This window comes from Chlorocebus sabaeus, chromosome X (assembly GCF_047675955.1).
Source record: "Chlorocebus sabaeus isolate Y175 chromosome X, mChlSab1.0.hap1, whole genome shotgun sequence".
Classification (NCBI taxonomy): domain Eukaryota; kingdom Metazoa; phylum Chordata; class Mammalia; order Primates; family Cercopithecidae; genus Chlorocebus; species Chlorocebus sabaeus.
Genome location: NC_132933.1, coordinates 5403458 through 5428062, shown reverse-complemented (window position 1 = coordinate 5428062; position 24605 = coordinate 5403458). Strand labels below are relative to the sequence as shown.

At 46.3% G+C, this 24605-nt stretch overlaps 1 protein-coding gene across 12 annotated transcripts in view; it reads left to right on the top strand.

The window, feature by feature from the left end:
- MAMLD1 (mastermind like domain containing 1) overlaps positions 1–24605 on the top strand; it is a 143574-nt gene that overhangs the window by 94118 nt on the left and 24851 nt on the right. For 9 of the 12 annotated variants that reach the window (XM_037989268.2, XM_037989269.2, XM_037989267.2 and 6 more), the window contains one exon: positions 5340–7076. In XM_037989268.2, coding sequence (XP_037845196.2) covers positions 5340–7076 — 1737 coding nt within the window. Of the gene's footprint in view, positions 1–5339; positions 7077–9258; positions 9382–24605 lie in introns of all 12 variants that reach the window. The other 3 variants (XR_012091895.1, XM_037989275.2, XM_037989274.2) reach the window with 1 other exon arrangement.

Sequence of the window (24605 nt, the reverse complement as noted above, 5' to 3'; positions counted from 1 at the left end):
TTTCTTCTGAGATAGTCTACTGGGGACCATCCTTGTCCTCAGAGGGCTTGAAGTCTAATTTAGTTGGCCAACATCAGGTGCCTCAAAATTCACAGGGGGAAAATGTAACAATATTGAATAAAGTTGTTCATGGAGTATGGATGTAAGAGAAGAGACTAGGAAAACTGACTAGCAAATTGGCCTGAGCTGAACTGGTGAGGTGCTAGTGAAGAAAGAGCAGACTAAATAAGCCACAGGCGATTTTCACCTTTTTGACAATTTTGCCCAGGGCCTACGTGCCCAGTGCCCTCTGGAGGGAAAATGAGGCTCCCTGAGTTTCTCTTTCCTGGCTACCTTTGACCTCTTATCTTCCTGCCCAATAGGAAGAGTGCATACCCTTTGCTGGCCTTTTTATTGGTGTCCATGTTAAACCTACAGCTACATTGTTCAAAATTAAGCATTTATAACAGCCTGCCAGACTTCTTTGGCTAAGTTATATTCTTTACTCTGTTTATGCTCATTTTATGGACATGGACTATATTCTTATAATCTCTACCTTCTCTAAGAAATTTTTCCCCTTTTTTCGTCATTCTGGACTAGAAATATAGAAAGGGAAGAGTTGCCGTATGTCATTGTTCAGACAGAATCAGAAATAATGTTGACTTCAGAGCTGAACTTGTCTCTATCAGAAGGGAAACCTTTGTTTTCTCATTATTTAGGGGGTGGGGAGGCCATCACATGCCTTGAAATGCATTTTAATGAATGTTTATAAGGTCATGGGGATCACATTGGTGGCTTTGTCTGCCAGATTCTGAAATGGGACTCTGCAGGCATTTATGTATGGAGAGAAAGGAATTCGTTTCTAAAAGATGCCAGGGCACTGTCACTCACTCCCTCCCCTTTCCCCGCCACCAAAGGCAGGGCCTATGAGGGCTCTAGCTGGGAGTGGGGACATCTGGGGTCCAGTGTCCTTATCCCTTAACTAATTGTCTGAAAACAAATCATATCCCATACTGTTTTCTATAAGAAGAGAAGCTTGAGATATGCTCTGTAGAAATCCTGCCAGTGTCTGCTGATAGTCACAGGGAGAGGCCTGAAGGAAGTAGGAGCTGTGGCATAGCTAGGACTAATACCCTGCTGTCATCAAGACCACAGAGACTGGAAAAAAGCACATGGGTGAAGCAGGGAGATTCATTTAGAAAGAGCTGGGAGCTTGGTTGGAGACCAGCCGCCCCCAACCTGGATGCTGGGAGGGGAGGTCATTCCGGAGCAGTGAGCTATCTCCTGCCCTTGATCTAAAATGGTGGCTGTGGGATTTAGTCAGAAACACCCAGTCCGGGCAGGCAAAACCTCAGCGGCATCAGCCACAGGCACAGGTGACCCAGTGAAGGCACGAGTGTGGCACTGGGCACAGGGGAAAGTCCAGCCAACTTCTCGCAGTTGAGATGAGTAACAGATCATGGGACTGCGAAAGAGGAGACACGAAAGCAAGCCTTTATCTAGGGGCAAAATTAACTGGATAATAGATTTCCACGCCTCACTGATGTCTGGTGAAAGCAGATGCTGTTACAGCAAGGCTGAGCACTTCCGTGTAAACACAGCCGCCTCTCCTCGGCCTTGTTTAGGGTTGGCTGGTGTTCTTGCTGTTCAGCCAGGTACTTCAGGCTCACCGTTGAAAGCTCATTCCATGAAATTCAAAACATGGAGCCGCATGGCCTCTGACAAAGTGGAGTCTCATTGAAGTGCATTGAAAAATGAAAGCTCAGAAAAGGCTTGCAGCCTGCCACTCTGCCAAAACAGCAGCCTCAGTCGGCAACCTCAACCCCACCCCTGAGAAAAGCCAGGTGAGCCTGCCCCCCTTATTAGGCATCCTCACGAAACATTCAGTGAGTGTACATGCTAGCAGCTGTCCAGCCACAGACTTGGCATAGCAAAAGTGACATCCGCTCCAGCAGTGGCGGCCTGCTGGGATCTACTTTGTTATTGAGTAGTCAGTTGGTTTCTAGAATTGGAATTGATCAGGGACCATTTGCTTGGGATGCAGTTGATGGGTGCTGGAAAAGGTGTGTGTACACAGGCTCTCATGTAGGAGAGGTGCAGCCTCCTTTCCTTTGCCAGTGGCCCCAGCTGGTACCTTTAGTGTCTGGTGGTCATGCCCTGCCTCCTCCATCCCTGCACCTTACTCCCAGAGGTTAAGGGTGACCAACAATTAAGTGAAAGCTCTGAGAGCCCATAGAAGCTGCCAGCAAATTTCAGAGGCTCACCTGGCAGGGATGCCAGACCATTGCTCCTCACAGCCCCTGCCCTCCCCTCCTTTCCCCAACCCCCAACCCCTCCTTGGCCTGCCTGGCTCTGCATTGCTTCACCATTGTTACAACTATCTTGCAGTTGGAGACATCATGAACAGCACATTGGGACTGACTGTTGCCAGCTCAGACTCCCTGCGGGGGATCCTTATGTCAAACCCACACGCAATCATCCCTGATTGATCTATTTCGTACATTTCTATTTTTAACCTATTGGATCTCTTTGGATTCTTTGGGAGGATGTAGAAGAAACACAATTTCAGTTTGGGACACAGTGGCTTGTTTGTAGATTGCTCCATAATGGATTGAGTAAATGGCTGAGTTCCCTGTGTGTTGGGTCATTTATGTTCCATTGTCCATTGATTCGTTCAGCTGCCATTTACTGAGCACCTACTGTGGGCCAAACAGTTAGTGAGCTGCTCCATGGGCCAGCTCAGGGACACTATGGGTGTTGTGTCCAGTCAGGCTCCTGGGAAAGTGGGCACTGAATGACTGCATGGGCCTCAGACCTCTTATTGTACCTGCTCTACCCCTCTCCAACCCATTCCTTCCTGACCCATGATATTCAGGCCTCAGATGAGTTTGGTGACAGAGCTGTCCCTTGAAGTACGCTTGTTCAGATTGTGGGCATCTCAAAAGAAAAGTCAAAGAAGTGTGCAAGTCCTCTCACTCAAGTTGGCAAGCCCCTTCTGTGGGGGCGATGCAGTGTCCTACCACCAACATGGCGAAGGCAGTGGGTCTGGAGGCAGTTGAGTGGTGGTGGAGGGGCCCAGCATCTGACCTGGGCTTCATTGCCCTCTGGCTGAGCAACTCTGGGAAGGCCTGCCCCTCTCTGGGTCTCAGAGACCTCCCTGTCTTTAAGAAGGGAATTGGACTCCCAGAACCCTTCCATACCTGCCCTTTAAAATGCCAGGTACCAGTTAGTGAGGAGCTATTAGGTGTCATATAATGTGCCCTGTTTCACTTAATAGTCAGAGCACCTTCATGAGAAAAGAAATGTAATTACACTCATTTTACACATAAAGAAACTGGGCTCTGAGAGGTTCAGTGGCAAGGCCAAGATCAGAGCCCTAGGCCACGCTGCCTCCAACCTTGTTCTGGGCCAGTGGTTTTCTGTTGAGAATCAGTCATGGAGCTGTTGGAAAAACTCCCGATGCCTGGGCCACACCCTTGATGAAGCTGTCAGTTTGTGGTGGGATGGCCCAGGAATGTGGATGTTTCTAAGTGATTCTGATGTGCAGCAAGGCCTGAGACATACAGCCCTGGGGATCTACTTTGATGTTCACTTGGCCATGACAGTCATGCCCCCCATCGTGCTGGCAAGTGACCCCATGCATGCCTTGAGCTCCTAGTGGGCTACAAGCTCATCAGACCAGAAGAGCCAAACTTAAGGTGACATCAGAGGATGAGTATTGTATGTCCTAGTGAAACTTCCAAAGCTGAAAAGGAGTTATTTTGTAGGGGGGAAAAAAGCTTTAAAAGAATTCTACCTGTTCACTTATTGGCATTCAGGTGGTTTCCAGATCCCTCTCTTCCTTTCCTTATTTTGATCATTCCTGCACATACTCCTTTGCCCCCACTTCCTTTCCCGGTTACCTGCTAACATACAGGTCATGGTCATTAACACAACGCGATGGATAACTGTATGAAGCCATGAAGAGTAGGAAGTCTCACATTGCTAGTGAGTTTGCTTTGTTCCCAAAGGCTGTGCTTCTATAAAGGGTGGGCAACTCCCCTGAGGTTCAGATCCCAGATTGGGACCTTTTCTCATTGTTTGATATCTCCCCAACCTGAGGATGCATCTTCAGAGGAGAATTTCTTATTTAGATAACTTTATACCTTTTTAAATTTTTGGATTACGAGTCCTTCTCGTTAAAGACAAACAAGCAGAAGTGAAGAGAATAGAAAGGGAATTGCCAGTCATCCCAAATAAATGACCACTCCAAATTGTTGGGTATAGGTTCTTCCAAATTATTTTTGTGTACACATAGCAGTGTGTGTGTGTGTGTGTGTGTGTGTAAAAATAAATGGAACAACGAATACGATGCCTACAATGACTGTTCTGAAACTTGTGCTTTCCCCAAAACAGTATTTTAAACAGCTCCCCAAGAAAACACATCCAGATCTACTTCTTTCCTGTAAGGGCTCTGTTGTATTCTATTTTACCACTGTAGCCTGATGCATTTAACCAAGACAAGAAGGCAACCTAAAAGTTCAAGTCTATACTATGGTATTCCTTTGTTAAAATGTATGTGTCTGTAGATAGGTAAGAATTAAAACTATTGGCCGGGCGCGGTGGCTCAAGCCTGTAATCCCAGCACTTTGGGAGGCCGAGACGGGCGGATCACGAGGTCAGGAGATGGAGACCATCCTGGCTAACACAGTGAAACCCCATCTCTACTAAAAAATACAAAAAAACTAGCCGGGCGAGGTGACGGGCGCCTGTAGTCCTAGCTACTCGGGAGGCTGAGGCAGGAGAATGGCGTGAACCCGGGAGGCGGAGCTTGCAGTGAGCTGAGATCCGGCCACTGCACTCCAGCCTGGGTCACAGAGCAAGACTCCATCTCAAAAAAAAAAAAAAAAAAAAAGAATTAAAACTATTTAGCTACTTCTAGTTTTCTCTCCAATGCCTGCCTTTGGCCGCATGGTTCATTTAGTAACTTCGCATAGTTTCATTGAATTCTCCTTGAAGTGGGCAGATTACCCTTTGCATAATGTTCTATCCCGTTTTAGTATACAGACAACATAATGCCTTATTTGAAATGTAATTAGACAGTTTAAATGAAACATAGTAATGAAGAAAGAAGCACTATGGTTCCAAAGACAGGCTGTATTTTATAGTTTTCACAACTATAAGTCTTTAAACTGAGAGGTCTGTTTTATCATGCAGACCTGTTTCCTGTTCATTAGCTTTAATGTGCCAAGCCTTTATAAAAATTCCTCTCTCTCTGTCTCTCTCTCTCTCTCTCTCTCTGTGTGTGTGTGTGTGTGTGTGTGTGTGTGTGTCACCTCTCTTCCCTTCTCCTCTCCTCTTCTCTTCTCTTCCATTCACAGGGAACTGTTAAGAGGAGACAAGAAGAAGACCACTTCCAGTTTCCAGACATGGCTGATGGGGGCTACCCTAATAAAATTAAGAGGCCTTGCCTTGAAGATGTCACCCTTGCAATGGGCCCAGGCGCCCATCCTGGTACTGCCTGTGCAGAGCTGCAGGTCCCTCCATTGACAATGAATCCTAGCCCTGCGGCTATGGGAGTGGCTGGCCAGTCGTTACTGCTGGAGAATAACCCTATGAATGGCAACATCATGGGCTCACCATTTGTGGTACCACAGACTACAGAAGTGGGACTGAAAGGGCCTGCTGTTCCTTACTATGAGAAAATCAACAGCGTGCCGGCTGTAGACCAGGAGCTTCAAGAGCTGCTAGAGGAGCTCACCAAAATTCAAGACCCTTCTCCGAACGAGCTAGATCTTGAGAAGATACTGGGGACGAAGCCAGAAGAGCCACTGGTTTTAGATCATCCCCAGGCAACCCTAAGCACAGCTCCCAAGCCTTCGGTTCAGATGTCACCCTTGGAGAGCCTGGCTTCCAGCAAGGAGTTTGCTTCTAGTTGCAGCCAAGTTACTGGCATGTCACTTCAGATCCCGTCCTCCACAGGGATCAGCTATTCGATTCCTTCCACCAGTAAGCAGATAGTGTCACCGAGCTCTTCAATGGCACAGTCCAAGAGCCAGGTCCAGGCTATGCTCCCTGTTGCTCTGCCCCCCTTACCAGTGCCTCAGTGGCATCACGCCCACCAGCTGAAGGCACTGGCAGCCAGCAAGCAGGGGTCTGCTACGAAGCAGCAAGGGCCCACCCCCAGTTGGTCTGGTCTGCCTCCTCCAGGACTCTCTCCACCTTACCGCCTGGTGCCATCACCACACCCACCACCACCACCACTGCCGCCACCACCCCCACCTTTCAGCCCCCAGAGCCTCATGGTGTCCTGCATGTCGTCCAATACTTTGTCGGGCAGCACTCTCCGAGGCTCTCCCAATGCCTTACTGTCAAGCATGACGTCCAGCAGCAATGCTGCCCTGGGGCCCACCATGCCCTATGCTCCTGAGAAGCTCCCCAGCCCTGCTCTCACTCAACAGCCACAGTTCGGCCCTCAGAGCTCCCTTCTTGCCAACCTCGTGTCCTCTACCATCAAAACCCCTCAAGGACACCTGATGTCTGCTCTGCCCGCCAGCAACCCTGGGCCTTCCCCACCCTATCGCCCGGAGAAGCTCTCCAGCCCAGGCTTGCCACAGCAGTCCTTCACCCCACAGTGCTCCCTGATCCGAAGCCTCACTCCCACCAGTAATCTTCTAAGCCAGCAGCGGCAGCAGCAGCAACAGCAACAGCAGCAGCAGCAGCAAGCAAATGCGATCTTTAAGCCCATGAACAGCAACTCATCCAAAACCCTGAGCATGATCATGCAGCAGGGGATGGCAAGCTCCAGCCCAGGAGCCACAGAGCCATTTACTTTTGGCAACACCAAGCCCTTGTCCCATTTTGTTTCTGAGCCGGGTCCCCAGAAGATGCCCTCCATGCCTGCCACCTCTAGGCAGCCTTCCCTGCTCCACTACCTGCAGCAGCCGACACCAACACAGGCCTCTTCCGCCACTGCCTCCTCCACAGCCACTGCCACCTTGCAGCAGCAGCAGCAGCAACCTGACCATTCATCATTCCTTCTGCAGCAGATGATGCAGCAACCCCAGCGTTTTCAGCGATCAGTGGCCTCAGATTCCATGCCTGCTCTGCCCAGACAGGTAAAACAATCTCATATCTGGCTGTGTTCTTTGGTTTTGGAAATAACAACTGTGTTTCATGCTGCCAATATCTGGCTCTGGTGGGTAAATGCAGGCTATAGTTCTCTCTGAGAGTGGAAATGATTCTGAAAAAGTCTACTGAAGTCAGCTAATCCTGTGTGGTTAAAAGCACAGTGTTAATAAGGCCAAGGTTATGGTTTCAGTGCCTGTTCAGGTCACCTAACTTCCCTGGAAGGAAAGCTGCACCCACAACGTGCTCCCGGTGGAAGGAGCCAGGTGGGACAAGTCCGAATACAGAAATGCCTTCCCTGTACTGGGCCATGTAGAAAGACTAGTGAATCCTTCTTAAGATGTAAGGAAATTGCACTGAAGCATTTAAATCTTATCCCTGCTGGCAGAATGATGAACACTAAGCCTTCTAGAAATGCCACAGCAAACTTTTGCTGAGCAACTTCAGCATGCCGTTTGTCACTGTGCTGGACACTCAGGCAGGTCGTGAAAGGAAAAAGACAGGTATTTGTAAGGTAGTCACTCTTATCATCTCCATTTTACAAATGAAGAAACTGAGGCTCAGAGAGTTGAAAGACTTGCCCAGAGTCACATAGTTCGCAAGGGACAGAGCAGGAACTTGAAGCCAGGTGATCTCACTCCAGAGCCTGTGCTCTTCTTGAATTTACTTTTGACTTCTGACCCTCCATCATCTCCTCCAGGCTTTTCAATCATGAAATGCAGCTGACTCCACCTGGGTTGTGTCTATCACAGTTCCCAGTTTTCATTGCTGTGACCCCTGCCTGTATTAGTTATCTGTGGCTGCATAACAAATTACCCCAAGCACCAGCTTCAAACCTTATGCATACGTTACCCCACATCCTGATTTCTGGGTGTTAGGAATCCTGGCATGGTTTCACTGAGTCTTCTGACTGAGTATCTCCTAAGGCTGCAGTCATCTCAAGGCTCAATGGGGAAAGATCTGCTTCCAAGCCCACTCACGTGGTTGCTGGCAGGAAGCAGTTCCTTGCAGGTTGTTGGACTGAGGCCTCGGTTTCTCATGAGCTATTGGCCAGAGGCCTCCCTCGGTTCCTTGCCACATGGCCTCTTCACAGAGCATCTCACATCATGGCAGCTGGCTTCATCTGAGTGAGCATGAGAGAGTGTGCCAGTGAAGCAGGGTAACAGGGGGAGAGGCAGGAGGGAGAGTGCCAGCACGTCAGAAGTCACAGTCTCTATGATTTAGTCTGGAAAGTAACATCCCACCACTTTTGCTGTATTCTATTCATTAGATGTAAGCCAGAGGAGATTGCATGAGGGTGTAAATACCAGGAGGCAGGGCTCAGTGGGGCCAGGTCACATGTGTGCCTACGCAGAATACTCAGTCGCCATCTACCATCCCTCCTTCCCATTCCTCTCATCCTTGCCCAAGTTCAGGTCCTCTTGATTCTTGATCTGAACTCGTACAGTTGACCCTTAACTGGTCTCTCCCAATAAACCATCCATTGCTCTATGAGTCGTCTTGCTAAAACAGTGACCTGATCATGTTTTACACTTGCTCAGATGTCCCCAGAGGCCCATAAGCTGGCCCCACCAGCCTCCTGGACCCTTCAGCATCCATCAGGCCCTGCCTTGCACTTTGTTTCTATTACCCAGAAGTGCCTGCAGCACTTGGTCCACGCTATCTGGTCTCAGCCTTTACTCCAGGGCCGTTCCCTGGGCCTGGTCATCCCTTCCCACATTTTCTCTCCTATCCAACACCTGCAGCTCCTTAGGGCTCAGGCACCATCCCCTCCAGGAAGCTTTTCCGTGACTGTCCTCAGTACTTCCATTTCCCACTGTGCCTCCCTCTTCTGGAGAATGATCAAGGAGGAGATATCATAAAGTGCTTGGCCAGAGACCTGGCCCAAGGGGAGCACCTGTCAGGGGCTGACCTCTTATTCAAGAGCTCTGTGGCAACCCCTAGAGTACAGAGGTTGTATCTTTTCCAACCAGGTTTCCTGGAGCATAACCATGCAGAGTGCTTGACACCAGAGAGTTGGTCGTTTGATAGACCATACGGCAAGCAGAGCTCCCATGGGGGTGGCCGGGGAAGCGGTGTGGAGACAGGCAAAGCACATAGGACACAGCAGGCTACCTGGGGCTCGGGCCCTGGTCTGCAGTTCAGGAGCACTTTGGTTTGATTTTATTATAGGGCTGTTGCCATCTGTTTGCATGGACTTCTGCAGCTAGCTCGGTGAAGCCCCAGCATCAACACGGGAACTCTTTCACTAGCAGGCAAGATCCACAGCCTGGAGACGTGTCACCATCTAACATTGTGAGCCATTCTGTTTTGTTTTGTCTTCAATTGGGTACATTTTTTGTAGACTGATTGTGTTGTCCCAGAGCTGGATCAGCTGGCTCAGAGGGAGAATTCTCAATGATTGGGGTCATGCAAATCATACTCAACCAATTACCTAGGTGGGGTTGGAGAAAGTGTTAAGAAGAAAGACCAAGCAGTCAAGCTCTCTGGGGCTAGGAGCACAATAAAGGGGGCAAGCAACCTTTGCCAGCAGAGACAAGAAGCTGGGTCCCCAAATGGGAAATGCTATTGCCACCAAGAGCTGCCTTTCCAGCTTGTGCTGGCTTGTGCCCAGGGGCCAGGCATGGGACCTGGTGCTTCACCTGCCTCCTCTCATTTTAATCCTCAGAGGCAGGGGCTGTTACCATTCTCTTGGGAGTTGGGGAAAAAGGCACAGAGAAGTGACCAAAGTTGCCCACAGTCACACAGCAAGTTGGGGCCAGAGCAGGCAATTTGGCTACAGAGCCCACACTCATACTCCCATGCATGGGGCACTGCCTCTGGAGACCTGTGTTTCCACTGTCACCTCTTAACTGCTTCCTCCTCTACAAATGAAGGTGATGATAGGTTGTCTGAGGATGAAGTGTATTAATACATCTAAAGCACTTTGAACAGGGCCTGGCATAAAGTATGCGCTGACAAGGGGTTTACTGTCATGATGACTCTACCTCCTGACCCTGTGCTCCCAGATCTGTTTCATGGGACTAAGATGTGGTTCTAAAAACCAGTAGCTGTGGCAGGACAGACACAAGCCACGCTCTCTCCAGACCCTGTACCCACCATGAGATTGATAGGAGTTGTGCAGCCTCTGAGCCTTGTGGGCTCCTTTTGCTGTAGGCCCTGACCCTCCTGGACAACTCCCAGCCTGATGGGAAAGGGAAAAGGGCCAAGGGCCATCCCTGCCTTGCAGACTGGGGATCTCACTTTGCTCTTTCTTGAACTCTCCGGCACTCTCACTCCACTCCTTTCCCTAGCACTCTGTTCTCTACCTGGTATTCTTCCAGGCCCCCAAGCTGGGGGTCTCAACAGTCCTTCTGTTTCTTCTTATGGCCTTTCCCCATTAACTCTAAGACCTAAGAACTCAGCCCTGGTCATTCTTCCAGGGGAGAGAAAAAAAATAAAGAAAAAAACGAGTGTTTGAGGCAAGAGCTGGGACCGCTGCAGGACAGATGGTGGCCTCAGTGGTGGGGAAGAACATGTTTCTCACTTCCAGCAGGCTACGCAAACTTCCCAAGTTTTACTGATGCTCAAGCTGAGCCTCAGGAACACTAATTACCTATTATATGGCATTTACTAACCTGTTGCATTTGGCATGGATGATAATGGTTACCATGGAAAAACTGGACATTCATTTGAATCTGGATCTTTGAGGTTTTGTGCGGGGGGTGGGGGCTTTTTTGGTTTTTGTCTGTTTGTTTGTTTCTTTACAGGCAGGGTCTCACTCTATTGCCCAGTCTGGTCTCAGACTCCTGGGCTCAAGTGATCCCCCCACCTCAGCCTCCCAAAGCACTGGGATTACAAGCATGAACCACCGCACCTGGCCTAGATCTTATTTTTCTGAAGGAGTTATTTCTAAATGTGAGATGAGACACAAACGCTTGAGTAAGCTGAAAAGCCAAATCCAGCCTTCTGTATAGGAGCTCATTTTTATGTACAGACCAGCATCTCTCTACTTGGGGGATTTTGCTTTATCAGTTGAGTGAACTATTCAATTTCAATGCACCATTCACGTCCACGTAAGGTAAAAGGCAATGCCACATGACTTTGGGGCAGCTGTTTAGCATGGGAGGTTGAGCAAGCAAGGGCACTGGAGGCAGACAGAACTGAAGTTCAAGTCTGGCTACAGATGTTGACTGATTCAGGTCCCATGAGCAATGTTACTCAACCCCTGAGCCTCAGCTGAAAATGGGGAAAGGAATAGTCCCCTTCACATAGGGCATTAGGAAGGCAAAGGAGATGCTAACTTGAAACTGCTTAGAATGGTGCCCAGCACACACTACAGGCTCAGCCAGGGCTAGTGCAGCCTTGTGGGCTTGGACCTGAAACCTCTGGGGCCTGATGAATTTCCAAATTCAGGACATTTGGGACTTTGGGAAGGTAATGTGGTACAAATACCAAATGTCACACAACCCTCCAGTGTAATCTGAAGCAGCATTTCATTACTTTTGCAAAGAAAAATGAATATTTAAGGAAGTCCAAAGTCAACTTTTGCCCCCAACTTTTATGTGCCCCACCCAACTTTTATGTGCCCCCACATAAAATTTGGCATCAAATTTACAAAAGTAAAATTGGCTTTCAGAGCTTCTTGGACTTGAAATTACCAGATACGGGATGTGGACCTGGAATTATTAAGGGAGGGATCTTTAACTCTTTATGGAGTTGCAACACCCAGCGCTGGTTTGTGAGATTTTAATGACCCCAAATTCCCCACCCTCCCTCCAGGCGGGGTGATAGATCTTGATGTTTAATCAGACTGAGGCAAAATGAATTTTGCTTGCATCATCTGATGTCCCTTCTCCCTGAAGATTACTGGAGATACCTTGGTGTATTGCAAAAATCCGGGTTAGGACTTACTTCGGTTTCACTATTCACGACTGCAGAACAGATCTTACATTTACTCAAAGACAAAGACAAGTCTGTCAAGGAGATGGGAGTTGAACTGTGGAAGAGTGGGGATAGCAAGAGGCAGCCTCTGGCCGGAGTGCCCTCAGTGCACGTGCATTTGAGCCCCACTCAGATCTGCAGAGCTGGGAGTGCGGTTTCATGGGGAGGAGGGATGTGGATGGAGGCCAGTTGGAATAAGAACAAAAAAAAAGCCTGGAATCTGATCCTTGAGGCAGGCTGTGCAGCACAGGGGGAAGAGGGCAGCTGTGGAGAAATAGACCAAGGAGGCACATGATGTTGTTTTGACAAATATGGAGAGGGTAGAGAAGGGGGAATCAAACCTGCCTTAGAGAAGGCTGGATTAAGCCCCTACTGGGTCTGATATGCTTTCTATCTTAAGGATAAGCTTTAACTTAGGCAGTCGTGAATACCGGGCAATTGCAGAGGCAGTAAACTCGCCATCTTCCCTTTCTGAGGGGTTGGGCCTATGAAGAGGATCTGGGCAGCTCCATCTAAAGTGGGGCCTTTGGGAAGCCCCCAACTGTCCCCACCTGTGGCCTCTCTCACCCCTGGTAGACTGAGCCCTCCGAAGTGCAGTACTTCCAGCACCCAGGGCCTGAAGATAGATGGCACAGGGTGGGGGATATGGGGGCCTTACCCTGGGGCCTTGGCAGGGGACAGGCCCTGGGGCTGGGCTCAAGGCCAAGTTTAAGAAAGCTCAGACTTTGGATCACTTGGGTCCAAACCCCAGTTCTGCCACCTTTTCCACGGGGCAAGCGATTTATCCTCTCCATGCTTTGGTCTGTAAAATGGAAATAACTAGTATATCTATCTCATGGGGCTGCTGTGAGGATTAAATGAGATGAGGTAACAGCGCTTGGTATAGGGCCTGGTACACAATTATGCTCCATTGATATTAGCTGTCACTCTCAGGAAAGTTCCTGAAACTCAGAACACCAGTAACCCAATGGAATGAGTTTAGTCAGCCTCGGCTCAGCATCCAGGCTCCTCTCTGACCTCCAGAGGTGGACGGTGACTTGGAGAGAAAGGGCAGGGGGAGTTCAGTCCCTCTGAGGCTGCATGCTCACGGACAGCTCCAGAGTAGGGGCATTAAGGAAGACATTTGCCAGGTGGCTGAGGAGTAGCCAAGGCAGCAGACACAGGTTGGTGACTCCAGAAGGAAGTAGAGCCGCCAAGTCAGGCTGTGGTTTCCTGAGTGCCCCTGACCGTGGGTAGGGGAGAATGTTGTCTTCTCTTCCCTCTAAGCACAGCCAGCTGAACTTCTAGGAGTTACATGGATGCTGAATAACAAATGCAACCACAGGTCGACTTTAGGTGGGCAGAGAGGGGGAGGAAGGAGGAGCTAAGTTCCACTTGCAGCCAGCGTGGATCTGACCCCAGCTGCTGGCAACAGGCTCAGGGGTGCCTGACATTTCAAGACTCAGGCAGATGGCTTACTGTCAATACACAGCGACAATGAACAGGGCAGAGAGCATGTACATGAGTGGCCAGAAAGGAACGCTGGTCCTGCATAGTCATGGCGCACAGGTATCCTGAGGGGATACCTCCCCTCTCTCCTCTCCTTTCCGTCCTTCTCCACCACTCACTCTCACTCCCAAAGCCTCCAAAAAGAATCTTTGCAGAAACCCAAGATTCCTATTGGTTTGAACTTCCAAGGCTACACTAGCCCACTCAGTGGGGCATAACCTTTAATTACTGCTGTCTCAATGAGCTCTGCAAATTAAATTCTTCATGTTTGAACCATGACTTTTCATTGAAAACAAAAATGAACAAACCATGTTAGTGAGGCCAAGAGAATTTCCTATTCTGATCAAAGTTACATCTGCTCCATTTACAATTAAAGTCAGGAGAGGCAGAGACAGCCAGTGAACCTTTTCCTAGTCTCAGAATCACTCATTAACATTTTTTAAAAAGTAATTATTATATTACTAAAATACATGACCTCTACCCCAAAATCAGATCCGCCACATATTTTCGAGGAAAGGCCTGTCACCTTGGACTTAAAGGTCTTCTCCCTCCCTCACTTCCCTGCATTCCTCTCTCGTTTTGAGAGTAAGGCTTGGGGGAGAGCAATACTGCTGGCCGTGTTCTCAGAGAAATTTTGTCTTTTACTAATTCTGGCAAGAAACATCACAGATTTTATTTCAAAGGTTAGTCCTGCTAAAATGCAAGAACAGAAGCCTCTAGAGGAAGCTCTGTGTTGTCCACCAGTCAAATGATAACTAAGGAAGGGCCTCCACTTGCCAGATAAAGGATTGGAAACCAGACAGTCAGATTTCAAAGAGCCCGTGGGTCAGAGCCGGGGCCCGCCCTGTACATATTCTCTGGCAGACACGGAAATGTTTTCCTGAATGAGCATTCTTATTTTGTATTTAAACATGATGGTACGTACAAGCTTAGTTTTACCATTCTTTCTAAATTAAGCTGCAAAGAGCTGTTTGGTTTTGGGGAACCTTTTCTTAGCTGCTTTGTGTGGAACTATGATTAGACACCGTGTAACAGGCATTTTGAAAATTCGGGGACTGATATCTCAGTGTTGAAAATGTTTTGTTTTAACCACTCTAAATTGCCAGGAAATGAAACCACATGGGCTGCTGAATTTGGGAAACACAGGCTTAGAACTTGGTATTAATCTTACCAAGAATCAAAAAAAAAAAATTTTTTTTTCAGTTTCTTTTTCGGTTTCTAAGAGCCATTAGTGATCCTCCACCTCAAAGCTATTTTTCTTTTTCAAAAAGCGGAAATTTAAAATGTACTGCTTGTTAAATGCTAACCTTTTAAATGTCAACGTTTTTTTCTATTAAAAGCTGAAGAATAAGTGAGATGACACTTTCAAATGAAGGCGACTTCACATTGTGCCCCCAGAGGAATGAGCCATCAGTTTGTGTGGTCAACCCCAAAACTTATGGGGATGCACAAAGCCGCCCACTAAAGCTGCATCAGTAATAGAGATCAATAGATAGAATTTTTTCATTGCTTAGTAACTGGCTTATGAACGCCGAAGAGGCCATCATTTCAGAAACCTCCTGTCAAGTTTTTTGTCTTGTTTTTTGTTTGTTTTGTCTTAACATACCTGAAGAAAAACAAGGAAACTTGCTGAAGTTGGGATACCCAAAATGAGCCCGTTTAAAAATGAAGTGTACAAATTATTTTATGCTAAGTTAATTAAGACAATCTACTTATTTGTCACTGTAAAGCAAAGCAAGGAATCTCATTGCGCTTTTCAAAGAACGTAAGAGGACAGAAATAAATCATTGTGTCACGCTGCTTTAAGCTGTATCTCCTTATGAATACCTACAAACCCAAAACACAGAACACCACATGGAGCGAGCAGTCCAGTTTTGTGCACGCAACAAACATGAAAGAGAAGTGCTATTGTTCTACTACAACTATGTCCCCAGGTGAAAAGTTCGCAAAATGTAAACAAGATCTAGAGCAGAAGAAACTCACAGTAGACTTTGCTCCATTCACCTGTGGCCCTAACACCTACAGCCAGCACTGTCACTGAGTGCAGGAGTAGATGGTGCAGAGCGACAAGGGGTATCAAAGATGTGATCCATCCAGGTGAGCAAAGGATGAGTACTCAGAGGGCCCAACTGCACCCTCCCCTCCCCGTCCTGTGCCTTCCCCAGCTTCCGTCTCTCAGATCCACTCATGGTCCCATATCGTGGATTTATGGAATCCTTTCCTGAGTCTATTTGTACTTTTAGCCTGTTCTGTCCCTTAGGGATTGACAAATCCCACCATCTGGGCCTGCCCTGTAAAACAACTATGTGGGCCCTGACCTGGCTGCTTTTTAGCTTGAAGGGGACAGCAGAGGGTAGAATGCTGGTTACATTTAAAGCACCCTGCTCCCAGACCCAGAAGAAAGAGTTTCTGCTTTTTCCTAGGAGTTGAAACAGTCTGGGATTTTATCTCATTTTGTTATTTTGCCTACAGTGACAAACACTGTTTTTGTTTTATCATATTGTGTTTTTTGCTAGATGAGTGTTTATCATGTCGGTTGCACCCATCCAAAGCAGTAAGGTTGTTGAAAGCCAAAAGCAGCAGAAAGGCCCAAAGAAATCACCCCACCTCACCCACAGGCTCACCTCTGCAGGTATCTTCAGACAGCTGACTCTTAACTCTCGTCTCAGCAACAGCTTCTAAGATAGAGAGTGGAATAAAGGGTCAGCATTCATCCATTTCTTTGATGTTTTCTCCTTTACCCCATGTGAACCAAGTTTGTTAGTAATGTGCAGCTAGGACTCAGATGAAAAGCACAGAGCCACAGGCCTTGGTTGGGTTATTGGAGCTAGGTGCACAGGAAAAATAAAAGTGGGTGCTCCAGGACATTATATATATAGTCCTGGGCTAAAGGTGGCCTTCAGGGCCTGAAAGATGCATAGCTCTACTTCGCCAGAAATTATCCCAACTCTTGCTTTGCTTTTGGGAGCTTTCAATTTGCAGCTAAAGGCTCAGGTTCTGGCCAGCTTTTTCCCCTGTAGCATGCTACCAAATCCAGCCATCCTCCAGTTTTGAGCAGAGGAGGTGAGCGTAGCTGTGGAGACGCATATTATTCTGCAGGCCCATGTCGGGGTGGCCCATGAAGAGAATTTGTCAAGGCCAGCTGGCTCAGCAGACCAACAGATGAAGGTGGACTCCTCATTTGCAATTGTGATTAATGATCATTTATTTCCATGTGACAAAGCTTTGAACGATGTGGGAGGTCCTCACCCATCCCTGAGTGGAAATAACTGGGAATGATTCCATGACCCTTTCCCTTTATCTGGCAATCCTTTCAAAGATGAGCTCTGGAAAATGTGAACAGACAATGCACTCCACTACAGCTTTCTAGTTTCACATCTTCAAACACCAAAATTTTGACACCCATTGGGATGGTTATTATAAACACATATACACAGAGAGAGAAAATAACAACTGATGGTGAGGATGTGGAGAAATTAGAACCCTTGTGCATTGTTGGTGGGAATGTGAAATAGTGCAGCCACTGTGGAAAAAAGCATGACAGTTCCTCAAAAAATACACATAGAAATACCATATGATCCAGTGATTCCACTTCTGGGTATATGCCTAAAAGAATTGAAAGCAAGGTTAGACACAGTGGCTCACACCTGTAATCGCAGCACTTTGAGAAACCGAGGTCAGAGGATCACTTGAGGTCGGGAGTTCAATGCCACCCTGGGCAACATAGTGAGATCTCACTTCCACAAAAAATTACAAAAATTAACCAAGCATGGTGGCGCACGCCTGCAGTTTCAGCTACTCTGGAGGCTGAGGTGGGAGGATTGCTTGAGACCAGGAGGTCAAAGCTGCAGTGAGCTGTGATCACTGCCCTGCACTCCAGCCTCGGTGACATAGTGAAACCCCATCTCAAAAAGTAAAAAAAAAAAATAGAAAGAAAGAATTGAAAGCAGGGGCTCAACCAATTGTCTGTTCATAGCAGTTTTGTTCACAATAGCCAAAAGAGAGAAACAACCCAAATGTCCATCAGCTGGTGAATAAATAAATAAAATGCAGCATGCCCATACAATAGACTATTATTCAGCCTTAAAAAGGAAGGAAATTCTGACATGTGCTATAACATGGATGATCCTTGAAGGCATTAGGCTAAGTGAAATAAGCCAGCCACCAAAGGACAAATATTGTGTCATTCCACTCATGTGAGGTCCCTAGAGTAGTCCAATTCATGGAGAAACACAATGGAAGTGTGAGTGACAGGGGCTAGGGGAGGGAGGAAGTTAGGAGTGCATGTTTAAAGGGGACAGAGTTTCGGTATAGGAAGATGAAAAAGTTCTAGAGATGGGTGGTGGTGATAGTTGCACAACACTGTGAGTGTACTTAATGCCACTGAATTGCACACTTAAAAATTGTTAAAATGGTACATTTGATGCTATACATATTTTTACCACAATGACAAAGTAAAGGCTGCAGTTTTAAAACACTTGCTAGTCGGCTAGTCCTCTCCTAATCAAAAGCAGTCTTTTATTTTGCAATAATATTAGTGTACAATCTAAAAGAAGCAGCAAGCTGAACTGTTCATTTTCCATCCCTGGTAAGAGCAGTATTTACTGCACGTCCACTCATCATGTTGTATGGGCCATCTGGGTTTTTTGTATGTCTTACTGAGATGCATGTTTGTTAAATGCACAGACATAACCAGAAATAACTTTCCTGGAAAATTGAGCATAATGGCTGTGCCTCTCTTGACATTTTGGAGAAATGATAATACGTAGGTGGGGGAAACAAAGAAGTGACTGTAAACAAGAACGGACATTATCTCTGCCTCTGAATGGGATAAGAAACCCACTTGCTTCATTAGCTCTCTGGTATATCTGCAAGTCTGGAAACACCGGGATGACTCACAGTTTGCTGAGTAATACAGGAGCCAACAGAATGATGCTAGTGACTCGCCATCTCTGACTGGCTTTCTGTGCAAACTGTCCCTCTGGGGCAAGTGTTAGGCCTTGGAATAGAGTTCTGAAAAAGGTTACAGATCTCAACTACAGGGAGAACCAGCTCCTAAGGCCTTGACACTGGTACACAAAGTAGGACGCCTCTGACCAATGCCAAAATGACTTTTAGAAAGTTCACACCTGGTCATTGTGTCCCTGCTCATGCTCCAGCTCACAAGATCTCTGGTTTCTGCCTTTCAGGGTGTGGTGATGTCCACTTCTTCATCAGAGTTCTTTGTGACTCAGAGTTGTCTGCTTCTCTACTTGGTAGTAAACTCCTCAGGCATAGGAAGATGTCTTCTTTAGCTCTGTAGATGTGAGCTGAATGATCCTTGAAAGGAATGAGTAGAACATAGCGGGGAATGAACCAATGAATGAGCTGTATCTGCTAGCCTTTGCAGAATGCTAAGTTTCAGAAACTGTTTTGAGCATTTTAGAGGAATTATTGATAGACACTCTCTGTCTTCAAGGCTTGGAGGCCTGATATTCTTGCTCTGGGCAGAAGGGAGAACTTTGCATCTGCATGTAGGGCTCATTTGCCCAATGACCATGATGCATTTCTCTGGTCCAGTTAAGCTTCTTGTCCTTCTATAGCACTTGTGCAATGTCTGAAAACATGTGATTTCTTCAACTTCCAACAAATGCACAATTTTATACCGCCAGTGGTAATTTGCACTGGTTGTTCTGTTGTTTCTGCTGTTGTTGTTGTCATCATTTAATGCAATTTACAAGGACAAAACAAAACTTCTGGCTGCCATTTCACATACCACAGTGACAGCAGCACATGGTAAAAAAAAAAAAAAAAAAAAAAAAAAAAAAGCCAAAACCAGCTAATTTAGAAATTCAGGCCACTCATTTTATTACTTTTCCCCGGTTAAGATTCATTCATACCACTTTGGGGTGGTGGTAATATTCCTAACATAAGCCAATCAATTTTGGTCAGTTCTGAGAGCAGTGAGTGGTCTTCACTTACACACAGTGTGTTTGTAACTCTGCTATTTCTTTATGGCTAGCACAGTGCAAAGTGAACGCTTTTGGAAGGCTGTTAAGCATATGTTCTCCTGGTAGGCTTAAATGTAACTTATAAGAAAACTTGATAGTGTATGAATAAGCTCCCACTACTGGTTTAAAACCAAAAAAAAAGAGGTTTATTTTACTAGCTCATGATCACAGATTCTACATTCTTTGTGAGAATTATCTTTTTAGGTTTTTGTTTTTATTTGTTCTTATCATTTTGACAGCCATATTATTCATTTCCTTTATTCCTTTGTTTGCTTTGTTGACTTTTAATTTGGAAATGTCTGCTTTGGAAGAATAATTACATCACAAGGAGGCCCTTTCCCCCACCCACCTACCCAGAAAGGTCTCCTGACTCCCTTATGCTCTATGAATTGCCCTAGTTCAAGATTGATACAGATCAAAGAAGCAGAATGGGGTTGAAAGAGCAGCCTCTGGCAGTGGCCTTGACCATGTCAATTCCCTGTGCATTTATATAGATCTGGAATCATATAGATCTATTCTGCCCAGCTTGTTCCATAGCAGCTGGTGGGCAGAACCACTCTTCCAAGCCCTGTAGTTATTCTGCACTGCAAGAGGCAAGATTACAACCAAGGATTCATTCATTAATAAAATTGTGTAAGTTGGCTTTCTGAATGGTGACGTGGTCTCAGGAATTTAAAAGACTTCAAGTCCCTGCTGCGAACAAAAAGTCTGCATTGTGATTTGTCAGAGCTAGATTGACATCCAGTTTAGAGTTTAGAATCCTTCTCCATGACCCACTTTTGAGACAGATTACAAACCTTGAGGTTCATCAACATTCTAGTACAATATGACCCCCCAAGGTTTAAGAGCCCTTTAGAGATTTGAAGACAACTGTGATGTTCTCACTAACTCTCCCTCCTTCCCCCAATTCTTTGCCCCTATCTTGGCTGCTGGCCTCTGAACTCATCACAGAGCATTGGAGTGAGGGTCTCTGGGTAAGTAAGGCTCTGCTAAACTGATTGAATGCTCCAGGTACATTTGTCTCAGTAGAGAGGAAAGCTAGATATCTACTCCTCTTTTCCAAACAATCTACTTTATTCCTGCTCCCCTACATCCCACTTGCAAGGGTAGCAGCCACATCCCCCATCTGTCCTGCCCGAGCTGATTGTCCAAGCCAACTCCAACTCAGAAATTTCCCCCAGAGAAGAGGTTCCTGAAGGGTAGGCATTGCTCTGTAACCCTGAACTTGATTTGTGTCTATTTCTCACTCTCTTGTTATATAAAGTTTTAAAAACAATATTAGACTAGCAATTGAGAAAGAGAATGAGCTCTCACAATTGTTTCTAGAGCCATCACCATCCTACCCAGCAATACCTTTTACAGGCTTTTAATTTTTTTTGTTTAGAGTTACTACCTTTGAAACCAAATCTTGACTTTCTGGTATGTTCTTGGACTTTTTAAGGGATTTAAAAATTCAGGAGTTGGATGCCAATAATTGCTTTTAGGAGCTAGCATTGCCTATTTTCTATAGATGGATCCCATCTTAAATCATCAATTATTTTCTTCACAGAAATCCACAAAGTACATATTCTAGTTTACATCAGAATTGAATATGATCCAGAAATTCTTAATGTTGTTAAGCTAGTCTATAGTATCTAAAATGTGTATCACATTCAACTAATGCATATTGAAGAGCTTGAGTACCACACTTCAGATGTGAATGAAGAGCCCAGGATTGTGATATTTGATCCATACTGAACGTATTTGCTAGAGTGCATTGTACAGATGGTTCAGGTGTGTTAGATTTCTCTCTGTAAATGAACCGGTCTGTAGATAAAAGAACATGTCTCAAGGCTGAGCAGGGTTCGGCAGGCCCTAAGCTTCATCATTAAAAATTGGGTGTTTTCTAATGTGAGACTGGCGGTATAAAGCAGACCTCATGAACTCAGGGGTCTGAGAGGCCAGGCCTGATTATCAGTTGGGATGTATTCAGTCCCAATTAGCACACAGCGCAGTTCACACTGGCTTAAACAATAGAGGAGACTTACTGATTCCTGAAAGTTAAAGTCCAGCGGTTGGGCAGACTTCAGGGTTGGTTTGAATCAACAGTTCCTCAGTGTCATCAAAGATGCTGTTTCTTTCTGGCTGTCTACTCTGCCTTTCGTGGCATGAGCCTCATCCTAAGGCTGGCTCCCTCTTGTGGACACACGATAGCGCCAGCAACTACAGAGGCTACAAATTTCCTCCTACCCCATTCAGAGAGCAGGAGAATGTCTTCTAGAATCTCTGTCAGAAGAGCCAGGAAGCTTCTTTCCCAGAAGCCCCCCGAATTTCATGCTTTTTAGTGTGAATGGATCAGGTGCCTACTAGCCTACTATGCTGCTTCATGTCAGCTGAGTGTCCCCCTCCAGAACCTTGTGTGGAGCCAAGTTTCCCCTAAGCATGGAGGTGGTATGGACCAAATGAAGCTGCCTAAATGAAAATGGGGGAATGTGTCAAGAGAAGGAAGACTTAGTGCTGGCAACCAACAGTATTTGTTGCAATCAACCTCTTGGCCATCCTCATTCATACACACCTTCCTTCCCATGCATACACCTCCCAAAATGCCCACTCTTAGGGAAAACCTATTTACCCCTTTCCCAAAGGGATCCAACTCCAATCCAGAAACCCTAGGTGATGTGTCATCCTCTGAACTTGGTCAGTATATAGCTCTTCATGTCTCAGGGACTGCTGGCCACCATGCTCACCTTGGCATAGAAAGTAAGAGTGCAATAAAAAGAAAAAAAATACTTCAATTGGGAAAGAGGAAGTTGGAAAGCAGCACATGGGGGTCACTGATCCATCATTCATATCACATCCTGCTGGACAGCGGTAGCAAGGCTTGACCAGGGGTCAGGTGGTCCATGCATCTCTGAGATTCAGTTTCCTATTCTGTATAATGAGAAGATTGGATTAAACTAGTGATTCTCACATTGGAATGTGGCCTGGAGAGCTTGTTAAAATGCAGATTACTGGGTTCCATCCCGAGTTTCTGACTCCATAGATATGGGTGGGGCCCTGGAATTTGCATTTGTAATAGATTTCCAGGAGCTGCTGCTGCTGCTAGTACAAGGACACCCCCGCCCCTCCACTTTGGGAACCTCTAATGTAGATTATCCTTACCGGCCCTTCTGATTCTGACATTTAGGACTCAGGGATTTTTCTTAGCTATCTCTTCTGCTCTATACTGACTTATGATGGATTGTTTTATAAATGGGACACACCCAACTCTACTGTATGAACGACTTAAATATCATGGAGTTCCTGCTTTAGTTTGTAATCTAATTTTCAACAATTGAGGCTGAAAGTGAAGAACACCTTAGAGCTTCAGGAAAGTGAATTTTCTGGAGTCGAAGAAATTAGAAACAGAAAGATAAAGGCTTTTCCATCCTCCCTAACCCCATCTACTACACCACAGTGGTCTGTGGAATGATTCCACTTGACTGCAGAAAACAGCTCTTTTCCCAAGGAAATCCTGGATCCTTAGGCTACATTTTGCAAGCATTCTCCCTATGTGACCTGGGTATTCACCGGGTCTTAGAATAGGAGTGGCACTGGGTGAAGCTGTGACATAGATCAAGTTGGTCTGGGAACTTTGCCAATTTTCTTCCCCAGGGCCCCTCACCTGGCCAACATCTATTCATCCTCAGGTCACAGCTTAAACCCAATTTCCTCTGAGAAGCCTCCTCTAACCAACGCCCCACCCCAGCCTAGGTCAGGTTCTCCTGTTATTTGTTCTCTAGTGCCCTGCAATGTTCCTTCATAGCACTTACCAGCCTTTATTAAAAATCCTCACTGACATGCTCCACCATTACGTGAATGTGCCAGCTCTAAAAGGGCAAGGACCATATCTGCCTTGTCCATCGATGTTTTCACAACACAGGTCCTGGATCACTGTAAATGCTCAGTAAATGTGTGTTGCACAAGTGCTATCAAAGGCAGACTGGGGGCAGATTCCAGTCATAGTATTTTATTACAGTGGTGAACTATTGAGCAATCTATATAACACATCCCACAATGTATGATTATGCATGCTCCAAAGGAATGAAACACAAGTCTTCGGAAGACACAAACACACAACTGGAGAGTCCCAGTGTCCCTGGCATCTACAGCCAACTGTTTCATGGCCCTCCGCCTTCTCTCTGGGAATCTGGTGCCTTCCAGGCCCAAGGGATCTCTCTACCAGACACCCTGGGCCTCTCTTCTTCAGACAACAGCCCCTTGTGTCAATGCCCAGCTCTCTCTTCCCCCATGCCCATTCGGGTTGTTGATAGATAGTTAGGTGAAGACAATAGAAGACCCTCCAGCTTACAGAGTGCCCAATTCAACAGGGCCTGGAGAGCTAATCTGGATGAACACCACATTTTTCCCCTGAGAAAGTGGGAGTCCAGCAAGGCTGTAAAATGATGGGCCCCAAATAATAGCCTGAGTCTCCTGACTTCTGGCTGCATCTTGAACGCATCTGCAGGCAGCTTCAAATGTAGGAATAGGATATGAATTTATTACATTCTGTAGTTTATCACCATTGCTATAATTCTCTGCCACTGATATAGTTTTACCGTTAAATCAAACCAAACCAAACACTTAAAATAATTTCTTTAGAGAAGCCAGATTATTTATTACAAATAAAGTATACAAACTGACTAAAAGTATATCCCACAAATGTTGAATTTGAAGACTGTGCCTAAGTTTAAGGTAATTGATGGATTCCATTCTCATTAGATAGTCATACATCAAAAAAGTTGTCTGCTTTCCCAGGCACAGTAGTAGGTTACGCTTATGCTCATCGTTGTGCTTCCCAGAGCTGGCTCTTCTTCCTTTGAAACAGACCCATATAAGCCATCCATTTGCTGGGTTGCAAGCCCTTCATGAGGGAGAGAGAAGTATGGTGGGACACCAGAACCTCCTCTACAGGGCACGAGCAGCATGTTTGCTAAGGGCTGCTGGACTTTGGCAGGTAGAGACCATCAGAGGACTCAACTGAATCCCCTCTTATCAGGAACCCTAGGAGAGTAGAGTTGTCCGGCGTTTCCCCATGACTTACATTGTCTTTTTTAAAACAACCAATTCATGACTGAGGTGAAGAAGGAAAATAACAGA